The sequence below is a fragment of the Lacerta agilis genome, chromosome 16, assembly GCF_009819535.1.
Source record: "Lacerta agilis isolate rLacAgi1 chromosome 16, rLacAgi1.pri, whole genome shotgun sequence".
Taxonomy (NCBI): domain Eukaryota; kingdom Metazoa; phylum Chordata; class Lepidosauria; order Squamata; family Lacertidae; genus Lacerta; species Lacerta agilis.
In genome coordinates, this window is record NC_046327.1 from 39281984 (window position 1) to 39304411 (window position 22428).

The following is a 22428-nucleotide window of genomic DNA, read 5'->3' on the forward strand; positions in this document are numbered from 1 at the left end:
ACCTTTATAACAGGTGCTGGAAGACGGGGCTAAGAATGGCCAGGATGCAGCTTGTCTGACCCAATAAGTAGTGTTGAGTAGTAAAGAGATGTTGCTTCCCAGGCCACCTATTTATTGAGCCTTCATCCTGATTTGTTTGCAGGTTGGTTAGGTGACCTTGGGTCAAGCACACGTTACCACACACTTTCCAGGGCTCGCTCTTGTCCCCTTACCACAAGACAGAGCAATGGGAACTCACACAGTCACACAGATTCAAAACAGCAACCTTCCGATTGGCAAGTCCAAGAGGTTGAGCGCCACCAGCTCCCATCTGAGAAAAAAGGAAATCAAACATTATTATATTTCCCTGACCTAGCAGGCACAAGCTGAAGCAAAACAAAAGGAAACTTCTATTCCGAGACTGGCTGAGACATACCTTGGTGGAGGAGTGAGCTTAACCCCAACAGTCTAACTCTAACCCGCTAACCCTAACACCTAACCACAAAGCAGCAAAACCACCCACAATGAAGCAAAACTACCAAACCCACAGACAAAACTATTATAAAAGAAGCACCACCACCAAATCCCCCAAACAACCAAAATCTCCCTGAATTGAAGCCAAACCACCAGAAATGTAAAATCCAATCAAAACCCAATCAAAGGAGGTAGGAGAACCAATGGTAGCTCACCGTGACTTGTTTGCAAGGCATTTCGAAGATAAAATTGCTTGCATCCACCAAGACCTTGACTCTACTGTTATAGCAGATGAATCTCATGGGGTGTCCAGAGCACAGTCTAGTCCTGTTGTGTTGGATTAGGTCAATCAACCAGAAATGCAATAACCAATTGAAAAGAAGATCAGTTTCTTCCAAAAGTGCCTGGATCTGGTCTGCAACCACTTGCTCCAAAATCTTGCTTAGGAAATGGAGATTAGCAACTGTCCATTAGTTAGTTAGGTTTTCCAAATTCAGGGAATTCGAAGGGGAATAACAGGAGGAGTCAGAACCCCATGTCAGCAGCTTTGATGCAAAATCCACTGTGTCCTCCTTGGACTTTTCCACCTCTGCTTTTCAACTTGTGAAGGAGGACGCCATGTTTCCCTGAGCAATTTGGCAGAATCTCATCCTCTTCTTGCAAACCATGAACTCAGTGGGGTGATATGGATGCCCGAATGGGACTCTGATGAGTTCAGCACAGTAGCCAGCTTTTGCCATCTGGAAACTGCCCTGCTGTAGTACTTTGTGCTGGGTAGTTAGAGGATGAGTGCCACCTTGGGACTGTAATAACTGCATGCATAATATTGGTTTTGGATTCACAATGCATTAGAACCCAGCAGCCTTGTATAGAATCATAGAATCATAGAGTTGGAAGAGACCACAAGGGCCATCCAGTCCAACCCCCTGCCAAGCAGGAAACGCCATCAAAGCATTCCTGACAGATGGCTGTCAAGCCTCTGCTTAAAGACCTCCAAAGAAGGAGACTCCACCACACTCCTTGGCAGCAAATTCCACTGTCGAACAGCTCTTACTGTCAGGAAGTTCTTCCTAATGTTTAGGTGGAATCTTCTTTCTTGTAGTTTGAATCCATTGCCCCGTGTCCGCTTCTCTGGAGCAGCAGAAAGCAACCTTTCGCCCTCCTCTATATGACATCCTTTTATATATTTGAACATGGCTATCATATCACCCCTTAACCTTCTCTTCTCCAGGCTAAACATACCCAGCTCCCTAAGCCGTTCCTCATAAGGCATCGTTTCCAGGCCTTTGACCATTTTGGTTGCCCTCCTCTGGACATGTTCCAGCTTGTCAGTATCCTTCTTGAACTGTGGTGCCCAGAACTGTACACAGTATTCCAGGTGAGGTCTGACCAGAGCAGAATATAGTGGTACTATTACTTCCCTTGATCTAGATGCTATACTCCTATTGATGCAGCCCAGAATTGCATTGGCTTTTTTAGCTGCTGCATCACACTTTTGACTCATGTCAAGTTTATGGTCTACCAAGACTCCTAGATCCTTTTCACATGTACTGCTCTCAAGCCAGGTGTCACCCATCCTGTATTTGTGTCTTTCATTTTTTTTTGCCCAAGTGTAGTACTTTACATTTCTCCCTGTTAAAATTCATCTTGTTTGCTTTGGCCCAGTTCTCTAGTCTGTTAAGGTCATTTTGAAGTGTGATCCTGTCCTCTGGGGTATTAGCCACCCCTCCTAATTTGGTGTCATCTGCAAACTTGATCAGGATACCCTCAAGCCCATCATCCAAGTCATTGATGAAGATGTTGAATAAGACTGGGCCCAAGACAGAACCCTGTGGCACCCCACTAGTCACTTCTCTCCAGGATGAAGAGGAGCCATTAATGAGTACCCTTTGGGTTCGGTCAGTCAGCCAGTTACAAATCCACTGAATGGTAGCATTGTCTAGTCCGCATTTTACCAGCTTCTTTACGAGAATATCATGGGGCACCTTGTCAAAGGCCTTGCTGAAATCAAGATAGGCTACATCCACAGCATTCCCTTCATCTACCAGGCTTGTAATTCTGTCAAAAAATGAGATCAGATTGGTCTGACATGACTTATTTTTCAGAAACCCATGCTGACTTTTAGTGATCACAGCGTTCCTTTCTAGGTGCTCACAGACCGTTTGCTTAATGATCTGCTCTAGAATCTTTCCTGGTATTGATGTCAGGCTGACTGGGCGGTAATTGTTTGGGTCTTCTCTTTCCCCCTTTTTGAAAATAGGGACAACATTCACCCTCCTCCAGTCTGCCGGTACTTCGCCAGTTCTCCAGGAATTCTCAAAGATTACTGCCAGTGGTTCTGAAATCACCTTTGCCAGTTCTTTTAATACTCTTGGATGTAGTTCATCTGGCCCTGGAGACTTGAATACATCTAAACTAGCCAAGTATTCTTGTATTACCTCCTTACTTATTCTGGGCTGTGTTTCCCCTGCTGAATCATCTGCCCCATATTCTTCAGGTTGGGCATTGTTTTCTTTTTTTGAGAAGACTGAGGCAAAGAAGGCATTGAGGAGTTCTGCCCTTTCTCTGTCTCCTGTTCGCATTTCACCATCTCCTCTAAGTGACCCCACTGTTTCATTGTTCTTCATTTTGCTACGGACATACCCATAAAAGCCCTTTTTATTGCTTTTAACCTCTCTAGCAAGCCTGAGTTAATTCTGTGCTTTAGCTTTTCTGACTTTGTCTCTACACTTGCTGGCTATTTGTTTGAATTCCTCTCTGGTGACTTCCCCCTTTTTCCATTTTTTGTACATATCCCTTTTAAATCTTAAATCAGTTAAAAGTTCTTTAGATAGCCACCCTGGCTTCTTTAGGCACCTTCCATGTTTTCGTCTCATTGGTACTGCTTGAAGTTGTGCTTTTAATATCTCCCTTTTAACAAACTCCCATCCATCATGAACTCCCTTCCCTTTTAGTATTACTGACCATGGGATCACACCCAGCATTTCCCTAAATTTTCTGAAGTCAGCTTTCTTAAAGTCTAGAATTTGAGTCTTAGTATGCTTGGTTGCTCCTTTCCGCTGTATAATGAACTCCAGAAGAGCATGATCACTCCCACCTAATGATCCTGCCACTTCTACCCCACTTACCAAGTCATCACTATTGGTTAAGACCAGATCTAAAATGGCTGATCCTCTTGTTGCTTCTCCCACTTTCTGGACAATGAAATGGTCTGCAAGGCCAGTGAGGAATCTGTTCGACCTTGTGCTCTTGGCTGAGTTTGACATCCAACAAATATCAGGATAGTTGAAATCCCCCATTACTACTATCTCACTTCCTTTTGAATACTTGGTCATCTGTTCCAGGAAAGCATCATCTGTGTCCTCAGTTTGGCTTGGCGATCTGTAGTAAACTCCCACAATGAGATCACTGTTATTTTTCTCTCCCTTAATTTTGACCCAGATACTCTCAGTTTGGCTTTGAAGTTTTAAATCCTGGATCTCTTCACAGGTATACACATCCCTGACATATAATGCCACCCCTCCTCCTTTCCTGTTTGGTCTATTTCTCTGAAATAGATTGTATCCCTCTATTACTACATTCCAATCATGAGACTCATCCCACCAGGTTTCAGTGATGCCTATTATGTCATATTTAGTTTGGTGTACCAAGAGCTCAAGTTCATCTTGTTTATTTCCCATGCTCTGTGCATTAGTATACAGACATTGAAGACCATTGATCATTCCCCCTAGTCTCTTATTTAAGGATTTTTCCTTCCCACTACTAGGTCTGCATGCTGTTTGCTCCATTTGGTGCTTGACATTTAGATGATCATCTTCAGCACTTGATAGACTCCTACCTTCAGGACCACTATCTCCCTCCCCCACATAAGTCAGTTTAAAGCCCTCCTGATGAGGTTTTTGAGATTGTTGGCGAAAACATTCCTCCCAACCTTTGTGAGGTGCAGCCCATCTCTTGCCAGAAGTCCATCTTCAAGAAACTTCAGACCGTGATCTAAGAATCCAAACCGTTCCTGCTGGCACCATTTGCGAAGCCAGGTGTTCACTTCCCCTATTTTTCTCTCTCTCCCTGGGCCACGCCGTTCAACTGGGAGGACAGATGAGATGACGATTTGTGCATTTAATTGCTTCAACTTCCTGCCCAGAGCCTCATAATCACTTTTGATCTTCTGGAGGCTATGGCTTGCAGTGTCATTGGTTCCCACATGGACCAAAAGGAAGGGGTATTTGTCAGTGGGTTTTATGATTCCTTGCAGCTGCTCTGTTACATCTTGGATCTTGGCCCCGGGGAGACAGCACACCTCTCGAGACATATTGTCAGGCCCACAGATCACTGCTTCTGTACCCCTCAGTAAGGAATCCCCTATCACCACTACACGCCTCCTCTTAGGCTTGGTTGGGATTCTTCCATGTGCAGTCCCTTCCAAAGTCTTTTGCACAATCCCAGAGGACTGACTGTGCTGCTCGTCTTCATATTCCTCATCAACTGTGATGAGGGATAGGTCCTCAAATGAAGTCTGTTCTTCATCCTCCATGCCAAGGGAGAGCACATCAAAACGATTGCATAGCTCCAAACACTCAGAGCGATCCCTGGGCTTTCTACTTCTTTGAGTCACGTTCCTCCATACATCTGGCTCCTGTGTTGGGGAACTGTCCTCCTCCTCAGGGATGTGCCCTGACTCCCCCTTGGTGCAGACAGTGTGCTCTGCTGTATCCATGAAAAGCTCCAGTTCCTTAATTTTCTGAAGTGTAGATATACGGGCCTCAAGTTGCTGGACCTTGTCTTCTAGTAGGGCAACCAACTTGCAATTGCTGCAGGTGTAGCTGCCTACATCCTTTGGCAAGAAGACAAACATTGCGCAGGAATTGCAGGTGACTACGGTTGTCCCCTCACCCTCCATCCTGAAAAGCTTGAAGTCAGGACAAAAAGGAAACCTAGGACTGCCCCAATAAACGTTTGAGACCAGTTACCCTTTATCTAAAGGATAAAGGGTACTTGCCATAAAGGATAAAGGGTACTTGCCATTGCTTGGGAATTCTAAGAAACTGAAAAATAAATAAAAAACCAGTGCAGTTTTGCAATCTGCCACCTTGATTCAAAACGGCATTGATCTGTGTGAGAGCATAGGTGAAAAATTGCTCCTTGATCTTAGGAATCATCATGGAAAATTTGGTTGTGGTATCTTAAGAGGAGTCCAAATGCATAGCGAGCCAACAACTTTCCAAAATATATAGTAGATGGATATATTACAAATATTTTTATCCTGTCTTCCCAATCTGCTCAAGGCAGATTACAGTCTAAACAATATATTCAACCCAACAGTAATATACAAGATATGTAAGGCTGTAGCCTATCTGTGGAATGTTCCAGACTCCTTCTGGGCATTCTCAGGACAGCTGGCTATGAATTACAAGAAAACGAAAGTCATGGTGTTTTCGAGAAACTATAGGGCCCATAGATGGTATATGATTAATCAGTTGATTGAACAAGTTAAAGTCTTTAAATACCTCTGCCTTATTTTTCAGTCAACAGGGTCATGGGGAGCATATCAGAAATATGCAAAGGAAAAAGCACCTCAAAGCGCCAAAATTCTGACACGCTTTTTCCATTCAAAAGGTGGCAATCACATGCCGTCAGCACTTGAAGTGTTCAAAGCTAAACCCTGAGCACAGATATTATATGGGGCTCAGATCTGGACAGGCACTCACCTTGGATCTACAGAAGCTGATCAATCTAAGTGCCTAAGGCAATTTTTTCCTGTTCCATCCTGTGTCCCAAGTGCTTTATTGTGCTAAGAGGCTAATCTCCCCTCTGTTGAATTACAGATTTGGTGTAGGACATGTAATTATTGTTGTTGTTGTTGTTCAGTCGTTCAGTCGTGTCCGACTCTTCATGACCCCCTGGACCAGAGCACGCCAGGCACGCCTATCCTTCACTGCCTCCCGCAGTTTGGCCAAACTCATGTTAGTAGCTTCGAGAACACTCTCCAACCATCTCATCCTCTGTCGTCCCCTTCTCCTTGTGCCCTCCATCTTTCCCAACATCAGGGTCTTTTCCAGGGAGTCTTCTCTTCTCATGAGGTGGCCAAAGTACTGGAGCCTCAACTTCAGGATCTGTCCTTCTAGTGAGCACTCAGGGCTGATTTCCTTAAGAATGGATAGGGTTGATCTTCTTGCAGTCCATGGGACTCTCAAGAGTCTCCTCCAGCACCATAATTCAAAAGCATCAATTCTTCGGCAATCAGCCTTCTTGATGGTCCAGCTCTCACTTCCGTACATTACTACTGGGAAAACCATAGCTTTAACTCTACGGACCTTTGTCGGCAAGGTGATGTCTCTGCTTTTTAAGATGCTGTCTAGGTTTGTCATTGCTTTTCTCCCAAGAAGCAGGCGTCTTCTGATTTCGTGACTGCTGTCACCTTCTGCAGTGATTATGGAACCCAAAAAAGTAAAATCTCTCACAAGAAGGGCTTTTTATACAAATGTTAAAACCTTGAACTTGGTAGCAGATTGGCAGCCAGTGCAAATCTTTACTTAGAGTTGCAACATGCAGGCAGGATCTCATGCCTGAAAGAAGTAAAGCAGCAGCATTCTGTAGTAAATGGATTTTCCAGGCCAAGTACAAGGGAAGCTCTGCATAGACATGGACCATTAGGCAGAAGACTGCCTGCACTTTGGCTTTTTGTGTCTCCGTGTGATTTTGGGGGTGGGAGAGGGTGCATAAATGAAAGCTAGAAAGAGGAGGAGTCTGGAATCAGAAGAATCTTTATTTGCATCAGCCACTAGCCATAGCAATAAAATAAAATAAAATAAAATAAAATAAAATAAAATAAAATAAAATAAAATAAAATAAAATAAAATAAAATAAAATAAAATAAAATGTACTGAAGATAGAGGTAAAAACGTTAACTGTACAAAATATGTTCTAGAGGCTTACAGCAATAATCAAGTTACAGGTAGGTAGCCGTGTTGGTCTGCCATAGTCAAAACAAAACAAAATAAAATTCCTTCCAGTAGCACCTTAGAGACCAACTAAGTTTGTTCTTGGTGTGAGCTTTCGTGTGCATGCACACCACAGAAGAAGTGTGCATGCACACCACAGAAGAAGTGTGCATGCACACGAAAGCTCATACCAAGAACAAACTTAGTTGGTCTCTAAGGTGCTACTGGAAGGAAGCAATAATCAAATAATGGCTCTTGTTCTTATTGCCCCCGCTAAAAACCTTGCCGTTCTTCTATCACCTTGATCTGCCAAGAGAAGTGACGCTGTGGCAGTGGCTGGGCGACCTGGCATGGACAAAAATAGAGGGGTAATAACCTCACTCCTCAAATCATTATAAAGAGTGCAAGCCAGAAGCACATGAGCCACTGACTGACTCAATGCTGCCATCTCCACATGGACATGGACATTTTTCCAGCAGGATTTTTTGAAATCGACCCTCAAGTACAGCTGAAGATGAAAGTACAAAAGTGCAAAAGTAAAAGCGCGCCTGTATTTTGGAATTGTTAAATTTTGCAAATAGGGTGCCAAAGTGTCAAAATGACTAGGTGGAAAATAATCATACCATGGAAAAAATGTCCTTATTGTGACCAAATTGTTCTGACACTCAGTATCATATAGGCACTGTCTAATTAAATTATTTGCTTTACAGAAGCCCTGTGTTAATAACTGTTGTGGTGATTAACTGGAAAAGTAAAGCTTTTGGTTGGCAATTTTAGTCCAAGTGCTCTTATGACAATCTTGCGATACTAAGGGGAGTAGACCAGTGGTGTTTAAATTTAGGCAAAGCCAATAATTACATTCTACAAGGCAGGCTTAAGCAGTATGTGGACTAAGAACTCCCAGAAGTGCAAGCTGGATTTCAACAACAAAGATGCTACTGGAAGGAATTTTTTATTTTGTTTTGTTTTGGTAATAAAGGGCACTCTCATAAGCTCCCACTCAGCCCTTGTCCTGCTTTGGTGAGAACTGCAGCTCCCAGAGTCCATATGGAACACAAAACTGTCATTTGTTCCAATGTGCAGGTTGGGGAGCAGACAGGCTCAGGGCTCCCCACAACCCTTTCCCAATAAGCTACCCTGGGGTACCAAATGTGGTGCCCCCCATGTGTTATTATCCCTGACCACTGGCCAGACTGCTTGGGGCTTAGGGGAGAGGTGATTTTAAAAAATGGAAAGAGAGAGTGAGAAGGGGTTGATAAAGCAAAATGGGAAGAAGAATGAGAGAGAGAAAAGGTGGCAAATGGACTGTGAAGAAATGCAGCTCTCCAATCCTGTTATATTATAATACCTTGTAGGTCCCACATGTAGAAATATTTGAATCAGATAAGAAAATAAATATAGCATATATTTCTTTTTACATAATTATAATTTACAAAAAGACCATAAATTTACAAAAGTTTGGCCGAACTGCAGGATGCAGTGAAAGATAGGCGTGCCTGGCGTGCTCTGGTCCATGGGGTCACAAAGAGTCGGACACGACTGAACGACTGAACAACAACCCTTTTTGAAGCCAGTTTATTTGCACCATTTCAACCTGCACTTTCACAACTGCCATATAACGTTCTGCATCCATGAAACTGCTTTCCCTCAAAGAATTTTGGGTACTGCAGTTTACCCCTCAGGGAGTTACAATTCCTGGCAAGCTACCATGCCCAGCATTCTTTGCAGGAAAGGATGTGCTTTGAATATGCTTTAAAGGCAGGGTCATACCACATAATATTGGGCTGCTTTCTGTTTATGAATAACTAATGTGCAAGTATGAAACCACTTGGCACCCTTCCCTGCGGTGAAGGAACAGTCCGTGCCGCTGGAGCCAGCTGACTACTTTGCAAACAGCCAGGTGCCAGATTTTCCACTGGACATCGAATAAGAAGCAGGAATCAAACCACCTTACTGTTTGCTCTGGGTTCAGAAGGTGGGAAGATAAAAGTCAGGAGGCAATCCGAGGAAAGTCCTTTTGACTAATGAAAGTTATCAAGAGCAACTCTGCAGGCTCTTAGAGAGGTAACCAATCACTATAGGAAGAGGAGGAGGAGGAGGAGGAGGAGGAGGAGGAGGAGGAGGAGGAGGAGTTTGGATTTGATATCCCGCTTTATCGCTACCCGAAGGAGTCTCAAAGCAGCTCACATTCTCCTTTCCCTTCCTCCCCCACAACAAACACTCTGTGGGGTGAGTGGGGCTGAGAGAAGTGTGACTAGCCCAAGGTCACCCAGCAGCTGCATGTGGAGGAGTGGAGATGCGAACCCGGTTCACCAGATTACGAGTCTACCGCTCTTAACCACTACTCTTAACCACTACATCACACTGGAGGAGGCCATGTGATTGTCAGGTGAGAGGCCCCACCCACTTGTCAACATTGGCTCACAAGGCTGATTCTGATCAGGATCTGATCCACAGAGTCAAAAGGTTTCCACACCCCTGCACTAGTGCAACGATTTCATTGAATATAGCCCGTTGAAATTAATGAACATGACAACATGAGGTCCATTAATTTCAGTGGGTCTATTCTGAGTAAGACTTGGTTGAATACCACCCATAGAAAGTTCCCATAAACTGCCCTATTTGTACATTAAAATTAAAATTCTAATACAGGAATTAAATTGATTATATTGTGAATTTATCAAATATAGTATGGCAATACTTTTTAAAAAATGAATTAATTACAATCTAGTAATACAACTTAGAACCTGGAGCTACAGCTCTCGGCCCTCCGCCACAGGGAGTGGGATCCAGGGAGCCATGCCTGCTGCTTCTTGTAGACACACACATGCTGATTAGCTAAGCAAGGTCAGGGCGAACGTCCTCAAAGGTCTCATGAAGTCCTACCGACTTGGCTGCTTTCCAGAGGAATGCCAAAGAGCCTCTATAAAAGTAGGCGTGACACCCTCACCTTCCTCCTTGCCCTCCTGAAGTGCAATGATGAAGGCTCTTTGGCTGCTGCCCTTCCTCACCGGTCTCCTCGCCACAGGAGAAGGCATGGTCTATGGGCGCTGTGAGCTGGCTCAGAGGCTCCAGCAGTTGGGCTTGGATGGTTATGCTGGCTACAGCTTGGCCAACTGTGAGTCCATTGGGGGGGCATCCGGGTCTTGACTAGGCAGGCATTATGAAAAGACAGAATTTATCTGAGAGTGGGGCACGTGGGGGTGTGTGTGTGCACGCGTGCGCACACACTCCATTTGGGGTGAGTATTTGATCTTCTGGGTCTCCCTGACCATGTGTCTAGCTGTCATTATGAGGGGAAGGTGGCCTCCCTCCACATTTCTATAGCTAATTTGGAACATGCTCTGCTGCATCCTGCTATAGCAGGGGTCCTCAAACTTTTTAAACAGGGGGCCAGTTCACTATCCCTCAGACACTGTTGGAGGCCAGACTAAAGAGGTGCCAGAAACATGCTCTTTTTCATGTTTCATGTGCCCTGTGACTCCTTGCTGGACAGCTCCCCTGCCCCCCTCCACGTCCTGATCACTGACTCTCTGGACAGCTCCTGATAAGGCAGGGTTTTGAAACACCTGCAGAGTGTGTGTGTGTGTGTGTGTGTGTGTGTGTGTGTGTGTGTGAAGAATGGGGCATCCTTCCCAGACTGTGTGCACTTAGTTCTGATCTGATCATGTATCTGTCTCAGGGGTCTGCACGGCATGCCACGAGAGCAGCTATAATACTGCTGCCACGCACTACAATGACTATGATGGTAGCACTGACTTTGGTATCTTCCAGATCAACAGTCGTTACTGGTGCCAGAATGGCAGTCAGCCAAGTTCCAACATGTGCAGAATTCAATGCTCTGGTGAGAATTGGCTTCCCCTGGAGAGAGATTTGCCTCATTCAGAGATGGAGAACCTTTGGCCCACCAGATGTTGGCTGGAGCTGATGGAAGCTAGACTTGAATGACATCTGTAGGGCCACATGTTCCCCACCCTGTTCTAAATTGTGATGTAAGCCACATCAGACACTTCTGGGAGACAGAAAGGACCAGATGTCCTTCCTCACCTTCTGCTCTTTGCAGGTGTGGAGTCCACAATCCCAAAAGTAAAAAGTAGGATAGCCTGACCAGCTGATTGGTACATTGATGTATCTGTTAGCTGGGGCTTCCTCCCTGAAATGCAGCCCTCCCAGCCAGGGGATGTAGTCTCTTTGGACATTGTAGGAGTGAGACCTCAGCAAATGCATTTATTTGACTTTGAATTCATAAGGGTATAGAAATATTGCAGGGCATTTCAAATTGCATGCTAATGGGGAGTGGGTCAGTGACATTGGACAGTGGATGGGTCAGGTGATATTGTTTGGCCTACTTTACACCCTCCCTTTTTACCTTTTAAATTTTTACCTTTTTTACCTTTTTTTTTTACCTACCTGCACCCATGCCCCATCTTCTCAAAACTTATCCAGACCTATAACATCCCAACATGGACCCGTCATGTCTGTATTCCATCTGCTTTCCTTGCAGAACTGCTGACAGACAACATCGCTCCAGATGTGGCTTGTGCTAAGATTGTGGTCGACAACTCAGAGGATGGAATGGGTGCCTGGTAAGAAATCTGTTGGGAGAAAGCTCTTAGTGGTGTTTCCTTGCAAGAGGTGGAGGGGTCTGCCCAGACACCCAGTCACTGCAGAAGCACAAGGTCACGCTGGAAATGGCCTGTAACATGGTCGTTCCCAAGGTGCAAGCTGGGGAATACTGTGATGCCATTAGATGGTGGCCAGGGCGAGCAGTCACTGGACTAAGGGGACTAGGCTAGTCCACTAAATGATCCCCTGGTGCCTGGGAAGCTTCTGCCTGGTGTGATGCTCACGTGCGCAACGTCAGAACATCACAATTTCACATGCATAACGTTACCCCCCCCCCATCTCCCTCGCAAGCTGTTGCCTGCAGCCCTAACTGTTCCCCTAGGAAAACTTTCAGCGCTCGTCACTGGATGGTGGTGGCCTTTGGGCTCTCAGTTTTCAGCAGTGCCTTGTGCTCCGCTAACATTTGGGAGGGGGATCCCTCTGGCACTCCATTCTACACCATTGCTTTGGTGCCCTGTGTGGCTGAACTGGTCACACTACCGGCCTTAGCATTAGAGAACTGCTACTCTGCCGCAAGAAACAAGTGACTGTGTCACCTAAGGGCTTCTCTGAGTCCAAGAGAGGCCTGCCTGCTGTACCTCTGTCTGATTCACTGGTCTTGGTTCCTTATGCAAAGCCTGCCCTGTATTTAGGGGATTTCTGTCTTATACCCACATGGGGTCTGACAGATCATTAACATCCCAGGAGAATGACCCTCCCTCTGTGGAGGCTGCCATTTTTTGTTAAGTCTATTTATATTTATATCTGACTCTTTGTATTAGTGACAATGTTCAGGGCAGCTTGTAGGGCAGTGTGTGTGCTTTAAACCATCATAAACATTTTAATAACACTTTAAAAATAACATTTTAATAATAATTAGAGAGTGGTGAAAGCAGATAAAGCAAAGGCTGAGTTCAATACATTCCTCCAGTCAGACACCTGTAGAAAGGGAAATATCCCAGCAGAAGAAGGGGAGAGGTTCTGGAGTGTGGGGGTCACAGACCAGAACCAGGCGCTTTGGGGAGAAACTGATTTTCTGTTTCCATTTCAGTTGGGGTTTAGGCCTGGTTTTGGCACAGAAACTGCTTTGGTCACCCTGTATGATGACCTCTGTCGAGAGAGAGACAAGGGAAACATGTCCCTGTTAATTCTCCTCTACCTCTCAGCGGCTTTCAATACCATCGACCATGGTATCCTTCTGGAGTGGCTGCCTGAACTAGGGGTGGGTGGCACTGCTTTGCAGTGGTTCCAGTCCTACTTGCATGGTCGTTCCCAGAGGGTGTTGCTTGGGGAATGCATTTCAGCCCTGTGGAACCTTCAATGCGGGGTTCTGCAGGGCTCAATCCTATCCCCCATGATGTTTAACATGTACATGAAACCGCTGGGTGGGGTTATCTGGAGGTTTGGAGTACGTTGTCAGCTGTATGCTGATGACACTCACCTCTGCTTCTCCTTTACATCTGCAGGTGAGGCAGTGGAAGTGCTGGACCAGTATCTTGCCTCAGTAATGGAACCAACAAACTGAAACTCAATCCAGATATGGTTGAGGCACTGTTAGTGGGTAGTTCCCTAGACCAGATGGGTGGGAGGTCGCCTGCTCTTGATGGGGTTACACTTCCTCTGGAGAAGTGGGTACATATCTTGGGGGTATTCCTGGATCCTTTGCTGTTGCTCAAGGCTCAGGTGGCCTCAGTGGCACAGAGTGCCTTCCATCAGCTTCAGCTGGTGGCCCAGCTAAGCCCCTATCTGGACAGGGATAGCCTAACTACTGCTGTCTACACTCTGGCAAACTCAAGGTTAGATTACTGCAATGCGTTATATGTAGGGCTGCCTCTGAAGACGGTTTGGAAACTTCGACTTGTGCAAATTGAACGGCCAGGCTGCTCACCAGAGCAAGATGGTTTGAGCATATTACACCAAACCTGGTCCAACTGCATTGGCTACCAATTAGTTTCCGGGCCCAACTCAAAGTGCTGGTTTTGACCTATAAAGCCTTAAACGGCTCAGGACTGCAATACCTCAAGGACCACCTCTTTCCATATGAACCTACCCGGTCCCTGAGATCATCTTCTGAGGCCCTTCTTCGTGTGCCTCCTCCTTGAGAGGTTCAGAGGGTGGCAACACAAGAACGGGCCTTCTCTGTAGTGGCTCCCCATCTCTGGAATGCTCTCCCCAGGGAAGTTTGTCAAGGTGTCTTCATTATACACTTATAGGCTTCAAGCAAAAATGTTCCTTTTTAACCAGGCCGTTGGTTGATTTGACTGACATTCTATGTCCTTTTAAAATGTGTTTTTTTTGGGGGGGGGAGTTTGGGGGCTATTGGGTTGTTGTTTTTATTTTTATTATGTATTTGGTGGTTTTATATCTTGATTTCATTCTGTGAACTGCCCTGAGACCCCCAGGTATAGGGCGGTATATAAATTCAATTAATAATAATAATGATAAAAAAATTTTGCAAGAGGAGGTCAAAGAAGCCTGTCTTAGTAAGGAGTTCAGAAGCCGCCTTATACAGAGTCAGGCCAGGTGGAGCTCAGTACTGTCTGGCAGCCACTGTTCAGAGTATCAGGCAGGGAATCCGTTTCCAGCCCTACCTGGAGATGCCCAGGTTGCTCCTGGGACCTTCTGCCTGCAGAGCACGGGCTCCATCCACCCCTGAGCTGCAGCCCTCCTCCACTGTCCCATTGCCAAAGCCCCTCTCCTGCATCTCAGCCAGCCGCGCCTCCATCACGGGTCGAAGGGCAAGAAGAGCCTCTCCTGAAGACAGTCAGCAAGCAGGCAGGTTAAGATGACAGGACAGAGACCAGGACTGGGGAACCCAAGGGCTGGGAGCTGCATGTGGCCCATGGGACTCTCCGTTGGCTATGTGCCCCTACCCCCAGCCTGCATAGCTCACTGGGATAACAGCTCCTGCTTGCCTGGATGGAAATGTGCAGCTGGGAATGTATACGTGTGAGCTATGGAGGGCTCCTCCATGCTGCCATTTAAGGTGGAAAGTTAGCTTCCTGCAACCTCCATTGTCCATATGGCATCCTCTCCAAATCACTGCCTTCCCACACTTCCCCCTCCCTCGGCCCAGGCTTTCTCATACAATCTCCTTTTTTGAGGTTCCCTGCTATGAGAAAATCTGGATTAGGGAAGGCAGTGATTTGGAAGAGAACTTTGGTATCTGAAGAAGTGTGCATGCACACGAAAGCTCATACCAAGAACTAACTTAGTTGGTCTCTAAGGTGCTACTGGAAGGATTTTTTTATTTTATTTTGTTTTGTAAAAGAAATTAAGGTTATGTACGCACTGCCATTGACTCTGTGCTTCCCCCACTGGTTTGGAAAGAGGTGCACACACCCTGATAGTCACAATCCATCTCTGTCCTGTATCTCTTGTAACATACCCCCAGCTTCAATCCAAATTGAGAAAAAAGAACAACTAGCTACGTTTTAAGTTGGTAACATGTACACAGTGTGTTGCTGGATGGTGTCCTAATCTGTTTTATTTTCATTTCCAGGGTGGCATGGAGATTATATTGTCAAGGCCGGGACCTGTCTCAATATGTTGCAGGATGCAACATGTAGAGAAACACTGCCCCCTGGTGTCAGCAAAGATGCTAAAAAACTGAGTCGACACTCATTGTCAAAACAAAACAAAATAAAAATTTCCTTCCAGTAGCACCTTAGAGACCAACTAAGTTTGTTCTTGGTATGAGCTTTTGTGTGCATGCACACTTCTCAGACACTTGTTAGCTTACTAGCTGCTTTGCTTCTCAATATTCTCTGGTTGGCCTATGTTATTTTCTCCTACTGATGGACTCTAGAAGGGCTCTTTTGTACCCCATAAGGGAATAAGGGCAAATTTTGTTTACAACTCCTCCTAGGAGCTTTCAACATAAAGGGCAAACTACATGTTATACACAACTGTGTTTTAACTTGAGCTCACCATGACGTTACTCAGAAATTTAGGCCCAAGTGGAACAACCTGGCAGCCCAGCTGCAGTCCCATCCTGCAGAGCAGGCAAATGGCACAGATTGCACATTCACCCTTTGCATGGGGCATCTGAGAGCAGAGACGACATGGGAGTGCAGTATGCATCCTTGGGCCACCTCAACCTGGAAGAGGTGGGGTGTGCATCAAGGGTGCCTTTCTTGGGGGCCCTCACTGTGTGAAAGAGCACGTGCTGTACAGGCAGAAGGTCCCAGCTTCAAATCTACACTTAGGATTCAGCTACGCTCATCAATTATATAATTATAACTGCATTATAAACATGTGACACCAGATGGCGATGTAGAGCTGTGATCCCTCACCAGTGGGGTTTTGCATTGAGAGCTTTTATAGCATTTTCCCCTACAGCGGTTTTTTTTTTTTTAAATCAATGTAGATCCAGTCTAAGAAGGGATCAGGAGCTGCTGCTGCGAAAGACCATTGCCCAACACACCTTGGAGAGCCACTGACAGTAATAATAAGCAACACCACATTTGCAGCAACTCCACAATGCAGGAACAGGCACCAATGCCAGTCCTTAACCAAGTTCAGGCCTCCATTTGGAGTGAGCTCCGTGGAAGCCTCACATCTGACCCAGGAAAGAGGGGAGTGGGATATTTAGAGGCAGGGGCAGCCCACAGGATTCTGGAACATGGTTCTGTTTCCCAAGATGCTTGTACAGCGGTCACACTTCTCCATGCATTTTACTGTTTAATTCTGTCTTACTAGGGTCTATTCCTTTTTTAGTTCTAATAGAAATGTTGTTTGGGTCATGTTTTTATCATTTTATATTTTGTGTTTGTATCAGGCAGTGATTGAACCACCTTTAGTCTTAATTTTCTCTGCACCGCCTTGATATGAAACATTTAATTAATGAAGGGCAGCTTAAAATCCTTCACAAATAAAGAAATGTGTCCCACTTCACAGACAACAGCCATTCATTGGAAACACTGCCTGGTCCTGATCCACTAGAAGAACTATAAGGAGGGAGACGGCCTTGAAGTTGTCCAACAGCTGGCAAACATCTGGACAGCAGATGAGCAAGCATTCAAGTCAATGTAAAGATCTCCACTGCATTCCCAGAAGCCTGCTTTTAAATTTGAAAGCATAGCTCTCTGAATAAACATACTTGCAGTCATCAGAAACAGATTGTGCCTGAGGAGCGCATGCTAGAGATGATGAAAACCTGGCTAAGAAAGGCATAAACTTACCATAAAAAACCACAACCCCACTATAGAGGGAATGAGACTTATTCAAGGCTTCAAGTTATTAGAGATTCCACAAGCATCATTATTCAATTTTAAAAATATTATCACCATTAGCAATATATCACCAGGCCCAGATCAGCTGCTTTCCCACAAACCTTAGGGATAGAAGACAGGGGGGGGGGGGAAACCAAGCTTACTCATTAATGACCTTTATACCTCCCTGCTCCCTGTCCATCAAAGTCAAATAGACACAGCTGATGGCGATTAAAAAGCCCACACCTTGTCTCTGATGGGAGGTGACTGAAAGGGAGCTCCCCAATGGATCAGTAGTACTTTAGGCCTTACAAAAGATAGATACTTCTGTGTCCTTGTCTCACTGCATGTCCAATCCAACTTGGGCATCCTTGCCATTAGTTAGGATGTGGGGTGCTGCAACAAAATGTAGCAGTGTGTCCCTGATCTGCATATGTTAGCTGGGCCTGTGGCTGAGGGCCCTGGCAGATAAAAGTTAGAACCAGAGACGGGAGTTTTTGCTCAAACTTGGATCTATTCTTATTACTGTTACTATTTTGCATTTAAAGTATTTACCTATTATTCAAAGTCTTATTACAAGGGCACCCACTCTACATGAACTCAACAGAGCATGAGGCTCCCCAATGGAACAGATTACTTCCTTTGGTCGGGGGGGGGGGATCAGGGAGGGTGCAACTGTATAACCACTCTCACTGCCCTGCAGGGATGGCATGATGGAATAGTCATTAATTAGTAAGTCACTCTTTCCCAACCACATCCGACCTACAATATGAACTGCATTTGCTTTGGAATTTGGATCACCAGCCTTTCCTTATACAAAGGGTCCCTTTAATGCATATGTTTATCCAAAGATTTCAGGGCCATTTACAACAAAAACAGATAGTACACACAATGTACCACCTGCTATTAAAGAGGCAGGAGTCTTGCCTTCTTTTGCCTCTTGAGGTGACTCAATTTCTATGAGTATCTCTCACTTCCATCCCTTGCTTGGGTCATCCCGGAATAGATTCTCAGTGTGCAGTAGGAAATGACCTGGTATCTTTCCCTCTGACGTCCTGTTCCAGCTACTCCAATGTACTCCATGCTATTTTGCCCTGCACACACAGGCCGAAGGTGGCATTGCTTTGTTTCTGGACTGCCAAATGTTGGTAGTGGTAGTGACATAACTGGAACTTGGTGGAATGGGCTGCATTGCGGGACATGCTCCCTGCGCTGCCATGATGGCTCCCCCTGCTCCATTGGAAGAGGAAAGATGCAGCGGGAACAGAATGGCTCTGAGCAGCAGGAGGGCAAGGAGTAAAAGCAAGACATTATCAAAAGGAGCAGGCTGTTCCTCCACAGAACTGCTGCAGATAGCAAAACCAGGCTAACTAAAGGATTTAATTCTGAAAACATTTCAGCTGCATGCATATAATACTTTTAAATAAAGCAAATTATGTTCCTCAAAGAATCCTGAGAACTCTAGTTTTTTAAGGGTGCTGGGAATTGTAGCTCTCTAGGAGTAAATGACAGTCCCCAGGGTTATTTGGGGGAAGCCACGTGCTTGAAATTTATGGTTTGTGGGCAGCCAAAATGTTAGTTTAAATATTCTCCATACAGCTTTCCCATTGAAATTGTGATGTTTTCCAGCAGCAGTGACCCTTCCCCACCCCCAGGTGTCCCTATTCTAAACCTATCCACACACAAAGAGGCAGGAGGCATTTTTCAGAGACAAAAAAAGAATTCACCATTTTATTTAAGTTGCGTTAATTATGCTAAAAAGGCAAGGAGCTCTCTTCCTCTTTGTCGTAAAAAAGGTAGCCATCATTTTCAGGCACCTGGGAGGTAGAAAGGATCTGCCAGAGGACAGCCAGGAAGCAGCCCCTGCCTGCCTTGATGAGTCTTCAAAGTGACAATGGACCAGGATGGTCCAGAATCTGAGCAGCCACAGCTGTGTCTCTTCAGGGGTGAGCCACCTGCCATCCAGTCCGCATGGCACCCTTGGAAGGACACCCCTCCCCATAACATCACAGGAGGGGGCATTCCTCAAGAGGCCTGAGCTCATTCAGCTTCCGCTTTGTGATCTCCAGCCGGACTCCGTGGTAGATGAGACCCTTCCAGAGCCCACCTTTGTTCAGCATCACCACATCCCCATTTGATTTCACCTTTTGGATGACAGCTGTGAAGGACACAGTAGCCGTAGAATTTCTGTGGACAACAAGCTTGGCCAATACTTCAGTGTGGGGGGGCACCAGCACCTCCTGGGTGAGCCTCTGATTAATATACCTTTGCACAAGGACGGTCCGGTCATTGTTCTCAGTGTACTCCAAACGAGGCGTTGCATCTTCAACAGTGAAGTGGCAGGAAGTTTGCACACCAAGCCCCCACAGACTGTTCCAGAAAACGGTGTCTGCAACGGTCGTCTCCCAAGTCATGTCGAAAGTGTGCTGCACTGCTGCTTCCCCCCGGTTGGCGTAGACCTGCTTGCCCACCACAGAGTGGTGGTATATCATGTGAGAGAGATCGCCTGTGATCACCCTCAGTATTTTGAACTTTGGGGGGAGGAGGTCTCCAATCAGGGGGCGGAAATAGCAGGAATCATCAGCGACCAACTTGGCTGCTTCAACTGAAGTGAACCCTCTATATGTCCTGGTCAAGAACAGCCCATTGTAGGCCCGGAAAGCTACCCTATTGCCCTTGTAAAAGACGTCAAACTGCAAAGATGGATCTTCTGAGTACTGAACAGGCTGGATGGGAAAGTTTACGGGGTTTTCTCCTATAGCCACTGCAGCGAGATACTTCCCTGCCCAGTTTCTCAGCATAACCTTTCCCATAGGCAGACAAGTGACCCAGAATTTGCCAGATGCCAACTTTTCAATTAGGCCCTGTATGGCCCATGTGAATTGGCCATCCAATGAGTCCCAGATCAGGTTGTTATCCATCTGGAAAGCCACCCCTTCTTCTGCATCAATGTAGGCTTCAAGTTGGCCCAGGCCTTTGGAGACTCTCCGCAAGCAAAGCTGAAACAATAATAGATGGAAACTCATGTCAGGGGTATAGTGCAAGCTTGTGGGTTGGTTATTCCCAATAGACTCCTAATTCAGTGTCTGCCAGTGTCTCTGATCCTGATCTTTGAATCAAACTTTGGACAAAAACATCTGGTGCCCTCCAGATGTTGCAGGACTACAACTCCCATCCTCCCCGTCATGCTGGTTGGGTCTTTTTAGAGTTATAAATTGAAAACATCTGCAGTGCAGCAGGTTGGACAAGGTTGCTTTAAAACAAACATTCAGAAATAGGTTGTCTTATCGCCATGGAGTTCATTGAGCTCCATGGCCAAAGAAGGATGTAAATCTGGGTGCTCCCACTCAGGGATGGGCAACCCCTGTCCCTCCAGTTGTTGTGGGGCTTCAAGCATCCATCAGCTTCAGTCAATATGCACCAGAATAAGTTCACCGATTCTGCATCCCTGCTCTAGTCACAGTGGTGCAGCTCCCTCCTGTGTCAGCCATGCCTGTTGGGCTGGATGAACCAGTGTGACAAGACACTGCCTCAGCAAAACTATTAAAAGCTATTAGGTTAACCTTCTCAGACGTTTTGAAACTTACCCTGAGACCACTGCCCCTAGTTCAAACATGCATGTAGGACATAAGTTGGCAAGTCCCAAAAATGGAGCACTCTGCACATGCTCCACACCCATCAAGTGGGGACACCCCATGATCCCAAATATGCTTGCTTGAAATTAAACCCCAGTGAAGCGAAATTAGACCAGCTTAGGTCTGCAGTCGTTAATATTCCATTTTCAATCTGCCTGTGATTAAGCAATTTGATCTGCTAAGAGGCAAAAAAAACCCCCAACCACCCCAAAACAAAACAAAAGTTTTCCAACACCCTGAAATTGTATAGCTAATCACTGCAGATAGGAAGAGGAGCAATGGCATAACTACAATGTGGGAATCACCAAAGACATGCTTCTCCGGGTCACAATTCTTTTCTTTGGTACTCTGGGATCCACCACACTTGCCTTTTGCACCATGCTTCCTAGGTGATAGGTCTGTGCTTTAAAGTTCTGTGTCCAAGGGCTACACACACACACCTGGCACTTTCCCCAGGAAAACCTGCTCTTTAATGCTGAATCAGAACACATGATAATTCAGGTTTTTCCAAGATTGCCATTTCCTCCAAATCAGCAGTAAAAAGCGGGTTTTCGTGGGGAAAGTGCCAGGGTAAGAAAAAGAAAGCACTTGGGAAATGTGACACAAAAGAAATTCTGGATGAGCCCTCAAGCCAGAGTAAACATCAGCTCTCAGAAGCTTTCAACATCCAGGGCCAAACCACACCCTAGACACTCACTCTCTTGCACCAGAAACCATTCTCCAAATGACCATCAGTAGAAAGGCAAGTGTTTGGTCTCACAGTTCCACCAATTTAGCCAGGGCAGGATTTAGGTTTGATGAGGCCCTAAGCTACTGAAGGTAATGGGGCCTTTTATATGTCCAGCTGTCCTTTGTCAACAAATTGTCACTGTTTTTGTGTGTGGAATATACTGTATGCTACTGTATATAGTAATTTATGGACCTAATAGGTATCTAATGCCATTTGCACATAACAAAACATGTATTTTATCAAAGTAATTGTTGAACTGAAATACAATTTAGAAGTATATTAATAGTGGATCTTTGGGGGGGGGGCCAAGAGAGTGGGGCCCTAAGATATAGCTTGTTTAGCATATACATAAATACGGCAAGTTTTTTTTGTGCGTTGTCACCAGTTTAGAAGCTTTAATTGTCCCTCTCAGTGAGTCCCTGGTAAGCTAGATTTGTCAGGTTCATCCACAACACTGTTGAGAACCATAATGGAACAAGTGGGGGCTGAGTTGCAGCCCCATCCTGTGGAGCAAGGCAAGCTCCACAGAGCTACAAGTTTGGGCTTCTACCATGACAAGCAAGAGCAGGACCGTGCTAGCATCCCACTCTGAAAGAGATTGCACCCAAAGATTTGATGCCAGAAAATGGTGGTAAAACCAGGGGGAGAAATTTACAAAGCAGAAGCTACCCAAAAAAAGTACTACAAAACTCCTGCATGGCTTCCAAGGATTAGAGATTGCACAAGCATAATCATGGGGGAAGGGGTGTACTTACCATGAACAAGCTACCACAAGGCACACCTACAAATCCTTCCTGGCAGAAGACACTGGGTGGAGAGGTGGGGAAACCAAGCTTCCTTATCAAGGGCCT

General features: G+C 45.6%; 2 protein-coding genes across 2 annotated transcripts; one reads left to right on the forward strand and one right to left on the reverse strand.

Moving 5' to 3' along the window:
* Positions 1-10337: 10337 nt before the first annotated feature.
* Positions 10338-15612, forward strand: LOC117060784 (lysozyme C-like). The gene is made up of 4 exons (XM_033173319.1): positions 10338-10512; positions 11077-11238; positions 11899-11980; positions 15502-15612. The coding sequence occupies exons 1-4, from the start codon at positions 10371-10373 to the stop codon at positions 15566-15568; spliced, it is 453 nt and encodes a 150-aa protein (XP_033029210.1). The 5' UTR covers positions 10338-10370; the 3' UTR covers positions 15569-15612.
* A 3317-nt stretch (positions 15613-18929) lies between these two features.
* On the reverse strand, positions 18930-22428 carry LOC117060757. Its single transcript, XM_033173275.1, has 2 exons — positions 22333-22428; positions 18930-20211 (listed from the first exon to the last, which is right to left on the reverse strand). The coding sequence occupies exons 1-2, from the start codon at positions 22333-22335 to the stop codon at positions 19219-19221; spliced, it is 996 nt and encodes a 331-aa protein (XP_033029166.1). The 5' UTR covers positions 22336-22428; the 3' UTR covers positions 18930-19218.

Bases quoted from the DNA above. Each gene is read 5' to 3' on its own strand.
- LOC117060784 (XM_033173319.1), top strand. From the start codon at position 10,371: ATGATGAAGGCTCTTTGGCTGCTGCCCTTCCTCACCGGTCTCCTCGCC. The intron at 11,239-11,898 runs GTGAGAATTGGC...CTTTCCTTGCAG, and splicing joins GTGCAGAATTCAATGCTCTG to AACTGCTGACAGACAACATC. The intron at 11,981-15,501 runs GTAAGAAATCTG...TTTCATTTCCAG, and splicing joins GAGGATGGAATGGGTGCCTG to GGTGGCATGGAGATTATATT.